The following is a 12082-nucleotide window of genomic DNA, read 5'->3' as shown; positions in this document are numbered from 1 at the left end:
TTTTAGGCCAAAATGTTGCACCGAGGTACAGTAGCTGGATGATTATGCTAAGCAACACAAGTGGGTGGCACAAACACGTGGCACATCTAGGAGTGGCACTGCAGTGGCGGACAGGATGTCAGTTTGAAAAACTAGGCCCCAAAGAGTACATACTGCAAAGAAAAAAAAGAGGTGCAAGATGGAGTTGTCCTTGGTCCCTCCTACCCACCCTTATGTTGAATAAACAGGACATGCACACATTAACAAAGCAGTCATTTCAGCGCCAGGGTCTGCCACACGACTGTGGCTGAAATGATTGGTTCCTTTTGGGCCCCCACAAAACAAGATGGCAATTAATCTGTCCCTGCACAAACTGGCTCTACAGAGGCAAGGTGTCATCCTCATCCTTTGTTGATGCACATGCGGCTAATGCGCACACAAACACAGAAAAATAAACACTTTTTAAATGTTTACATTTTTGGGGGCACTATGGGGGTTACACCACTCTTCAACAGACCAGCCGGCCCTTGACTTATGACACAGGCGCATGCTTGGTGCTGCTACTATGTTGATGCACGTGCAGCTAACGCGCACACAAACACAGAAAAATAAACACTTTTTAAATGTTAACATTTTTGGGGGGCACTATGGGGGTTACACCACTCTTCAACAGACCAGCCGGCTCCTGACTTATGACACAGGCGCACGCTTGGCACTACTTTGTTGATGCACATGCGGTTACAGCGCACACAAGTCACAAACACAAAATTATTTTTTTTTCAGGCACTTTGGGGGTTACACCACCCTTCAACAGACTAGCCAACCGACCCTTTACTTATGACACAGGCGCACGCTTGGCGCAACTTTGTTGATGCACGTGCAGCTACAGCGCACACAAACAGAAAAATATTTTTTTTTTGCTCTTGGGGGGTGCACCCCTGATGGACAGAGCACCCCCTGGACAACACTACAGCACCCCTTTAGGACTGGGACACTGCACAGGACTTTGGAGTGGACACAGCCCCTATGGACAACTGACTGCACAGCACAGCACAGCACAGCACAACACTACACTGCACTACACTACACTACACAGCCCAGCCAGCACTAACTCCCACCCTCCCTCTTCACTGTCCACAGCCGAGTGAGAAAATGGCGCCGACGCGGGTACCTTATATAGGATCCAAAACCCACGAGACCCGGAAGGCGGGATGATGACGTTTTGCCTCGATTTCAGATCCGAGTCTGGCGGGAAAAGTCGAGCCTGACTCGGATCGGCCTCGGATCGGGGGGGCTCGGGGGAGTTCGGATTTCAGAAATCCGAACCCGCTCACCCCTATTTATAATCATTCTCACTTGTAGCTTTCTCTTATTTTATCCCGAGCATCTCCTGACTGTCCTTATCTCCTCCCTGGCCGACTCCACCTCTATCTGGACACCTCCCCAAGCACCTCCAGTCATTTTATTTAACACACACATTTAAAAATATTGTCATACCCAGTACTGAAACCCATCACCTCTGCATAATTATTGTGTATCATCACTGCAGCCATTGGATTCACACTGTATTTGTCAGTGACATATGGATAACAGTGGTACAATGAAATCGGTACCCCTTCAGCATTGTATAGGACAAATCAGATTTGTCATGCCCCTTCCCCATGAGGCCACGTCCCTTTTCAGTTTTGCATCTTATGTCCCTATTTGAAAAATGAAGGGGGGGTGCCAATGCTCTTTCTGGCCCAGGGCACCAAAAATTCTAGTTACTGCTCTGGGTCCACCCACCACCTGTCCCCCTCGCATGCTTCCAGTGGGCTGATATTTTTGCCTTCAGCCTGCCACTCTGCCCACTTCCCTGGCCAAGGCCTCCAGATTGCTGGATCTTTCAGATGCTGTGGATATAAATATAAGGGCACATGTAATATACTGTAAGAGTATTAAACATATACCTTTAGTAAAGTAATTGCACTACATACCTTCATGGGACACTTCTTCCTCTTGAGGTGTCCCAAGCATGTTGAAAAGGGATCTTGGACTGGGCGGAGGTGAGAAATTTGAACTAGGAGAACGTAAAAGAGGGGAAAGCTGGTTTTGGGGTGGGGGAGGATAGCCATCATCCTCCAGTCCCACCAGAGAAGTCTGTGGGCTCCGAGCTCCTCACAGCAAGTGTAGGTGGGGTGGACACCTGACTCTCTGGTGGGCTGAAGGGATGAAGACTGGCAGGTGGGGTGAAGGCAGGTGGGGTGGAGTGCTGGCTTTCTGGAAGCCGTGGCGAGGCCACATCAGGTGGAGACTGGCTGGGAGGTTGAACAGGATGTAGCTTCTGTTGCCTGCGTCCTGCAAATAATATGACAATATTAATATGATTTCAATATGACTATATCATTATGAATAAGAATTAATATGGCGATTGGACACTATTACAATCTACATGAAAATTAATAATAGGCAAAAATTATTTAATGATATTAATAGTTTATGTAGGGAAATGGTAGATATTGTAGACATGTACATATATAGTATATATAGTGTATACTATAATAGTCACTGTCAGGCAGCACTCACATGAATAGAACCAACATCCCTGGTGCCTTCCATAGGAAACCCCAATCCAGACCACTGATATGACGGTGGCACTTAGGTCTTAAAATTAAAATAATTATTTGTGATTTATTATAATACCTGAGTGCCGGCCATCATTTGAGTGGTCTAGTGTGATATATATATCTACCAGACCTATTCGCTGTACACTTTTGCAGGAAATCTCTAGCTGAGTGCTGTTTAAAGAACATACTATTTGCCATCCTGATTGAGGGAGAAGACACGGAGGTAATCTCAGGGGAATCTGGAATGAGGAGCAAACTAGCATACACTTCTCCCACGAGTAATTGAGGCTTGTAAGTCGCGCAGCGCGGGGTTAAGCTATTCAATAAAATAGCTATTTCCCGGCGCCATTAAAACGGCTCTCGTTCGCGGGATCACACAGTTTCCGTGAGAAACGCGGAAACAGTGTGTTAGTGCCTCTAGCGTGAAGCCGATTAGGGTGGCTTCACGCAGATTTTACCTCGCACCTACATGAGGTGCGAGGTAAAGCCTGACAGCGAGGTCTCATGCGGGGGGTCTCAGGGACACCCACGCGTGCATTCCCCGATAATTGCATTCCGACAAGCCCAATAATTAGCCGCCGGGTAAACACCGCGGCTAATTGGATATGCCCCTAAGAATGACAAACGTTGTTCAGGCAACTTCCTGGTGTACTGGGGCCAGTATATATACCCAGGGGTAGCAGTTGATAGGAGGGCAGCGTCAGCTGACCCAAACCATACTACAGTTGGTTGGAGATACTGACAAGTGAGAAGTACTGTCATGGCGGCACCCACGACGGGAACCACAATACCCAAGACATGGGGCCACCCATGTAAGTCCACCAGCGCCTAAGGCAGAATCCTCAGCACGTCACCCGCCGCTGCACCTGACGTCTGACAACATGAGAAGCCAGCATAGAGGTGAGCATCGACTGACCCTAGGCTGAACTCTGACAAACTGATTGATTGTCATTGGGTGTACTCTGATTGAGGGAAGGGCTGCCATCAGAGATTGTGGGGCCCGGAACTGTCAAAATAGGTAGGGCACGTCTACTTGGGTTGGGGGGACTGGGGCAATTTGTCAGAGGTGGGTATTAACATGAGCTACAGTATAATAGAGAGAGTATAATACAGTGGTGTGAGGGTATGAGAGCAAGATGTGGATGTGAGATCAGGGTAAAAGTGGGAAAGCAGGGTGAGGGTGGGATTGCAGGGTAAAAGTGGGAATGCAGGGAGAGGTTGGAAAAGCAGGTTAAAAGTGGGAAAGCAGGGTAAAAGTGGGAATGCAGGGTGAGGGTGGGAATGCAGGGAAAAAGTGGGAATGCGGGGTGGGGTTGGGAATGTAGGCTAATAGTGGGAAAGCAGGGTGAGGGTTGGAATGCAGGGTAAAAGTGGGAATGCAGGGAAATAGTGGGAATGCATGGTAATAGTGAGATAGCAGGGTACAAGGGTGGGAAAACATGGTGAGGATGGGAAGGAAGGGTGAGGCTGGGAATGTAGGGTAAAAGTGGGAATGCAGGGTAAAAGTGGGAATGCAGGGTAATAGTGGGAATGTAGGGTAAAAGTGGGAAAGCAGGGTGAGGTTGGGAATGCAGGGTAAAAGAGGGAATGCAGGGTGAGGGTGGGAATGCAGGGTAAAAGTGGGATAGCAGAGTAAGGGTGGGAAAACAGGGTGAGGATGGGAAGGCAGGGCGAGGGTGGGAAGGCAGGGAAAAAGTGGGAATCCAGGGTGAGGGTGGGAATGCAGGGTTAAAGTGTGAATGCAGGGTGAGGTTGGGAATGAAGGGTGAGGGTGGGAATGCAGGGTGAAAGTGGGAATGCAGGGTAATAGTGGAAATGCAGGGTGAGAGTGAAATAGCAGGGTAAAAGTGGGAATGCAGGGTAAAAGTGGGAATCCACGGTGAGGGTAAGAATGCAGGGTAAGGGTGGGAAAACAGACTGAGGATGGGAAGGCAGGGTAAAAGTGGGAATGCAGGGTAAAAGTGGGAATTCAGGATAAAAGTGGGAAAGCAGGGTAAAAGTGGGAAAGCAGGGTGAGGGTGGGAATGAAGGGTGAGGGTGGGAATGTAGGGTAAGGCTGGGAATGCAGGATAAATGTGGGAATGCACGGTGAGGGTGGGAATGCAGGGTAAGGGTGGGAAAACAGGGTGAGGATGGGAAGGCAGGGTAAAAGTGGTAAAGCACAGGTGAGGGTGGGAATGCAGGGTAAAAGTGGGAATGCACGGTGATGGTGGGAATGCAGGGTGAGGGTGGGGATGCAGGTTAATAGTGGGAATGCAGCGTTAGGGTGGGAATGCAGGGTAAAACTGGAATAGCAGGGTAAAAGTTGGGATGCAGGGTGAGGGTGGGAATGCAGGGTAAAAGTGGGAGTGCAGGGTAATAGTGGGAATGCAGGGTGAGGGTGGGAATGCAGGGTGAGTTTTGGGAATGCAGAGTGAGTGTGGAAAAGCAGGGTAAAAGTGGGAAAACAGGGTGAGGGTGGGAATGCACAGTGAGGGTGGGAATGCAGGGTAATAGTGGGAAAGCTGGGAAAATAGTGGGAATAGAGGGAGAGGGTGGGAATGAAGGATGAGTGTGGGAATGCATGGTAATAGTGGGAATGCAGGGTGAGAGTGGGATAGCAGGGTAAAAGTGGGAATGCAGGGTAAAAGTGGGAATACACGGTGAGGGTGGGAATGCAGGGTAAGGGTGGGAAAACAGGAAGAGGATGGGAAGCAAGTGTAAAAATGGGAATGCAGGTTAAAAGTTGGAAATCAGGGTAAAAGTGGGAATGCAGGGTGAGTGTGGGAATGAAGGGTAAATGTGGGAAAACAGGGAGAGGGTGGGAATGCAGGGTGAGAGTGGGATAGCAGGGTAAAAGTGGGATAGAAGGGTAAAAGTGGGAATGCAGGGTAAAAGTGGGAATGCACGGTGAGGGTGGGAATGCAGGGTAAGGGTGGGAAAACAGGTTGAGGATGGGAATGCAGGGTAAATGTGGGAATGCACGGTGAGGGTGGGAATGCATGGTAAAAGTGGGAATGCAGGGTGAGGGTGGGAATGCAGGGTAAAAGTGGGAATTCAAGGTAATAGTGGGAATGCAGGGTGAGGGTGGGAATGCAGGGTAATTGTGAGAATGCAGGGTGAGGTTGGGAATGCACGGTAATAGTGATATAGCAGGGAACAAGTGGGATAGCAGGGTAAGTGTGGGAAAACAGGGTGAGGATGGGAAGGCAGGGTGAGGCTGGGAATGTAGGGTTAAAGTGGGAATGCAGGGTAAAATTGGGAATGCAGGGTAATAGTGGGAATGCAGGGTGAGGGTGGGAATGAAGGGTAAAAGTGGGAAAGCAGGGTAATAGTGGGAATGCAGGGTGAGGTTGGGAATGCAGGGAAAAAATGGGAATTCAGGGTGAGGGTGGGAATGCAGGGTAAAAGTGGGATAGCAGGGTAAGGGTGGGAAAACAGGGTGAGGATGGGAAGGCAAGGCAAGGGTGGGAAGGCAGGGTAAAAGTGGGAATGCAGGTTGAGAGTGGGATAGCAGGGTAAAAGCGCGATAGCAAGGTAAAAGTGGGAATGCAGGATAAACGTGGGAATGCAGGGTAAAAATGGGAATGCACGGTGAGGGTGGGAATGCAGGGTAAGGGTGGGAAAAAGGGTGAGGATGGGAAGGCAGGGTAAAAGAGGGAAAGCACGGTGAGGGTGGGAATGCGGGGCAATAGTGGGAATGCAGGGTGAGGGTGGGAATGCAGGGTAAAAGTGACAAAGCAGGGTAAAATTGGGAATGCAGGGTAAAAGTGGGATTGCACAGTAATAGTGGGAATGCAGGGTTAGGGTGAGAATGCAGGGTAAAAGTGGGATAGCAGGGTAAGGATGGGAAAACAGGGTGAGGATGGAAGGCAGGGCGAGTGTGGGAAGGCAGGGTAATAGTGGGAAAGCAGGGTAAAAGTGTGAATGCAGGGTGATGGTGGGAATGAAGGGTGAGGGTGGGAATGCAGGGTAAAAGTGGGAATGCAGGGTGTGGGTGGGAATGCAGGGTGAGTGTGGGATAGCAGGGTAAAAGTGGGAATACAGGATAAAAGTGCAAATGCAGGGTAAAAGTGGGAATGCACGGTGAGGGTGGGAATGCAGGGTGAGGGTGGGAAAACAGGGTGAGGATGGGAAGGCAGAGTAAAAGTGGGAAAGCACGGTGAGGGTGGGAATGCAGGGTGAGGGTGGGAATGCAGGGTAATAGTGGGAATGCAGGGTGAGGGTGGGAGTGCAGGGAAAAAGTGGGGATGCAGGGTGAGGGTGGGAATGCAGGTTAAAAGTGGGAATGCAGGGTAAGGGTGGAAAAACAGGGTGAGGATTGGAAGGCAGGGTAAAAGTGATAAAGCAGGTTTAGGGTGGGAATGCAGGGTGAGGGTGGGAATGCAGGGTAAAAGTGGGAAAGCACGGTGAGGGTGGGAATGCAGGGTGAGGGTGGGAATGCAGAGTAATAGTGGTAATGCAGGGTGAGAGTAGGAAAGCAGGGTAAAAGTGGGGATGCAGGGTGAGGGTGGGAATGCAGGGTAATAGTGGGAATGCAGGGTGTGGGTGGGATTGCAGGGTGAGGGTGGAAAAGCAGGGTGAGGGTAGTTATGCATGGTAAAAGTGGGAATGCAGGGTGAGGGTGGGAATGCAGGAATCTCTGTAACTGTATGGGAAGTGGGACCCCCGCAGCCTCTCCTGCTCCTGGCCGACTGAGCATTTCCTCTTCACTGTGGCTGCCGCTGCTGCTTCTCCCTCTCCTTTGGCTGCTTTCTTCTTGGCCCAGCCTCTCCCCACTGGCTTGCGGTTGCCGCACTGGCTGCCACTCAGAGTGTATCCCAGAGAGAGGGGCCCGGAGGCAGCGGCATTTTGAATTTGGTTCCGGCCGCGAGTTAATCGGAGACTGCGGAGCAGCAGCCAATCAGGAGCCGCCTCTGTGGCCTTTCCTGATTGGCTGCCGGTCCGCGGGCTACGATTGGCTCGCAGCCAGGGCCTCTTTCAAAACTCCTCCAGCACTTATCCAGTAAGCATCTCATGGGGGCGTTCAACTGCCAGGCTGGCGGGCCCCCTTTCTGTCAGGGCCCAGGACTCTACTCCTGGCAGTCCCCCCCTGATGGCGGCCCTGATTGAGGGTATCATTGTAGAAACTGAAAGTGGATCCCTTCTTCGTCTTCATCTTCATCCACTTAAAAGGAAATTAAAATATAAAATATCATGAAAAATTTTAAACTGCGTAATTGGAGTTTGGCGCTCCCCAAGACCATCATTCTGTAGAACCCTTCTGGTCTATACTGGTAAGGGACCGCACTCGGGGAAGCAGCACTAAAAAGACTCCTACTGTATGTTTTTTATATTTGCATTTTAAGATAAATCGGTTGATGCAGCGCAATATAGGTATTGTATTATACTAATAAATATATATATATATATATATATATATAAAAATTATAGAAACTTGGATTATAATCGCAGGCATACTGGGTGCAATCAGCAGGTGCAAAAGAAATTAATTTTCCCGCTAATAGCACCTGCGCATACAAGGGGGTTTCATGAGTACTCAGAAACCCCCCCTAACGATCCAATTTTTTTTTCAGAGACGGAGACAGCGCTCCATCTCCGACCTCTGCTTTACAATGCAGCCCCCTGCACTGCAAACACTGGCCACTGAAGCAATCGGAAGCTAAAAAAAGCCTCTGATCACTTCAGAGGCCAGCGTTCCCAGTGATGCACTGCACGGATGATGTCATAATGTCATCTGCGATGTGAGGAGCTACTAGATCTAGACAGATTCAGTCAGAGGCAGTGGCGCATCAGGAGCCAGCCGGAGTAGGAGCCAGCGTGGTGAGGTAAGTACTTGGTGCAGGGGGCAGCAGTGCATAACTGGCACTACTTTAGGGGGCCTTGCATATGGGGCACTGCATAATGGGAATTACTTTAGGGGGCCTTGCATATGGGGACTGCCTAAGGGGCACTATGTTAGGGGGACCTGCATATGGGGCAAAATTACAGGGGGCACTGTGTAACGGGCACTACTTTAGGGGGCCCTGCATATGGGGACTGCATAAGGGGCACTACTTTAGGGGACCCTGCATTTGGGGACTGCATAAGGGGCACTACTTTGGAGGGACCTGCATATGGGGCAAAAGTACAGGGGGCACTGCATAATGGCACTACTTTTGGGGCCTTGTTTATGGTGGCTCTACTTTAGGGGGACCTGTATAGTGGACACTACTTTAGGCGGCCTTGCATATGGGGCACTGCATAATGGGAACTACTTTAGGGGGCCCTGCATATGGGGACTGCATAAAGGGCACTACGTTAGGGGGACCTGCATATGGGGCAAAATTACAGGGGGCACTGTGTAACGGGCACTACTTTAGGGGGACCTACATATGGGTCAAAACTACAGGGGGCATGGCATAAGGTGTGCTGCATATGGGGCAAAACTACTGGGGGCACTGCATATGGGGTACAAATGCAGGGGGCACTGCATAAGGGTCGCAATACAGATACACATAACTAAAAATATTGTGATAGAAGCACTGGAAAAGTTGTGGATGGCATATATGTGTGTCCCAGATTTCTCACATATGTCTTTTAAACCTCCAGGAAAAGTCTGTTCTGCTTAACAGATTGGAATGTCGGCTTTGGTGAAAATCCGGAATGGGTCCTGGGGGTGTTTATGTGAGGAGAGGGAGGGCTCCATCCACAAGGCCACTGGGTGTTGGGCCTTTCAGCCTGGTAGCAGGCTCATTATGGCTTGCACCTGGAAATGGGTGTTATAAGCTGGATTTAGTTCTGGCTGAGTGTCTTACACCTGAGAGAGCAGGCCCGCAGGCTAGCTTGCTCTGACATTGTTTTGATACAGACCTGTAAGTACTGTGGATGTGAACTCGTTTATAGTTTTCTGATAGTGAGGGAACCTACTGTCTAGTTAGAGCCCAGACGGGCTAGGATTTTGTTTGTGTTTTGGTTTGTTTATGTACCTGGTACAATAAAGACTGGCTCTGACAAGCTTGCACGAGTACTCCAGAATTGTGTCCTGTTTCTCTGGCTGCGGTGTGTGTAAACAGGGAGTCCAGCTACCCCAGGAGTGGGACCCCTATCCCGACTGTGTCACAAACAATATATATATATATATATATATATATATATATATATAATGAGGGAGTATTACATATCAATGATGAATGTACATGTCAGACAAAGGGACCTCATTTACAGTTGGGTTCATGTAAATTTTTGTTGTATACTGTACATATATGCACTTTCGTGTTGAGCCTTTGCACACAAATGTGGGCATATCTGGAGTATCTGGACAGGAGAAATATATTGCAGATCCTGAAATGTGGGTGGGCTATGACAGATTACACTTCTGAGGCCACGGTTTTGCTTCTTTGAGAGCAGACTGGAGGCCTCATGTAAGTAAGCTCACGTGAGGTGATTACTGTATCCACTTCTAGTCTGTCCTAGTATATCACCTCTAACCCTTTAATTATCATTTTACAACAGATTTTCAGAGTTATCTATTTGGACATGATTGTCTTTCAAATAGACTTGTTTTTTCTCATATAAGGAACTTTGCCTCTCATATTTTCAGCTGCAGTATATATAACGTTATTTTTTGTTGTGATAATTTAAAGATCAAATTTGAAGTCCTTGGTTTACTCTAAATCATCCCTCTCCCACTAATACTGTTCCAGGAAGAATTGTGGATCTTCTTGCTTAATTTCTCTCCCTCGTAGACCTCACTTGCATACTCTGTAAGGCGCTGCGGAACACTTGTGGCACCATATAAATAAAGGATGATAATAATAATAATAATAATATGTCTACATGGTTGGTTAGAGCTATGTTGCTTCTTTCTCTTCAGTTTCCCACTTTTTTTTTTCTTTTGTGGCCCCTGACAAGTCCACCCACACCCCTCCCTTCCTTTCCTCACACGTCCCTTTTTTTATTTATATTAGCAATATTTCATATATGTGTTTGTATTCATTTTCTGTTTTTATCTATATTGTTATGTACTACTAAATATAAAAATACAAATATATATTTTTTTCAAATGTTTTATCATCCAAAATTTAAACAGATAATACAACTGAGACACCTAGCACCCTGACTGCAGTATATCCTTCATCATCAGCTACAACTACACAAGCCGTCCTTAGCACCAAATTACCATCGACAGTGAACAATGTGATGACATCAGGACAGCAATATACAACATCTTATACTGTTACATCATCTGGAATAAACGCTACTCAGCAATTGACATCCATCCTGGACTCAGGTACTTGGGTGGTTACTCTCACTCTCTGATGGTCCACACTCCAACCATGCAACTCTAAACTGATCGGCTTATTACAAAAATATTCGTGCACTTTGAGGAAGATCCCGCTTACTCTGACTTCCTTTATATTTATATTCATTCTCTGCTTTTACCGCTCTGTTGCACTTTTATTTAAAATCTCTCATCTCATCCAAATCCTCCAACACTTCACCACCTTCACATCCCTACTATGCATTCTCCCTCCCCTCACAGCCCTTTACTTTGCTATTTACTTTTTCTCCAAAAACTTGCTTCTTTCGGCTAGTACCTTTCCTCCCAAAATCCGCCAACTTTCATTTCTCGCCAACCCACCATTTCCTCCTTCTCCACTGCTGCTGGCGATGAGGTTTGTTCCAATCCCAGGTGCTTTCACTATCAAGAAAGGTTTTGTCAATTTGGAGAATCCCAGGTGCTTAAAAAGGGATTTTCTCCAGGGCCATCTCTTCCATTGGGCTTGTTGGGCTGTTGCCCAAGGGCCCGAAGCTTGTAGGGGCCCGCCAACCTGCCCCACCTGCAGCCGCTGCGAGTTGGTAAATTTGTAATATTTTTATAAGCCGGTCGCCGGTGCACTGTATTAAGAAACTAACCTCCATCACCCAACCCCCACCCCGGCGATGAGTACTCACCTCAGTCCCAGTTTCACTTCATATGCCGACTTCAGACCAGTCAGAGTCTCTCTGCATGTGTGGGAGGTTTGATGGGCATGCAGGAGGGTTTAATTTTATTGACCATTTACATTTTTTCCCGTGTGTAGGTGGGTAGAGGCCCCAGGGCATTGCTTTGCCCAGGGCCCACACTGCTGTTAAGACAACCCTGATTTTCTTCCTATAATAAATAAGACTTTATAGCTGATGCAATAATGTAATTAGCCCATGTTCAAGAGCAAACATTAGTTCCATTACACATAACACATTTCACTTTCTGTTCATGTGCACTTAGCTGTCTTAGATGAGTCACGCGGTTCATGAGTATGTAAAGCTGAATCTTTATCTAGATGTAAATACATGTCGTACAGTATATGAGGTTAAAATCCACTTACACCTCTAATAGTCAAATGCAAAAAAATATGTACATAGTATCAGACTGGGGCATAAAGGGCCCATCAAGGAATGCAGTGGTTGGGGCCCATATGTAAGAGGTGTGGCCAGCCACCACAGAGGCCTAGCTGCAGAGTGCATGGTTTGGGCCCCTTTACAAATATATATAG

At 48.0% G+C, this 12082-nt stretch overlaps 1 protein-coding gene across 1 annotated transcript in view; it reads left to right on the top strand.

Moving 5' to 3' along the window:
• LOC148542658 (uncharacterized) overlaps positions 1-12082 on the top strand; it is a 282206-nt gene that overhangs the window by 185646 nt on the left and 84478 nt on the right. Inside the window, exon 4 of the mRNA XM_088467431.1 lies at positions 10636-10836. Within this exon, the coding sequence (XP_088323557.1) occupies positions 10636-10836 (201 nt within the window). The remainder of the gene's footprint in view (positions 1-10635; positions 10837-12082) is intronic.

Source organism: Taudactylus pleione, unplaced genomic scaffold, assembly GCF_031769625.1.
Source record: "Taudactylus pleione unplaced genomic scaffold, aTauple2 ptg000010l, whole genome shotgun sequence".
In the NCBI taxonomy this organism is placed as follows: domain Eukaryota; kingdom Metazoa; phylum Chordata; class Amphibia; order Anura; family Myobatrachidae; genus Taudactylus; species Taudactylus pleione.
Note: the sequence above shows the minus strand (reverse complement) of the source record. Positions and strands in the feature narration are given on the sequence as shown.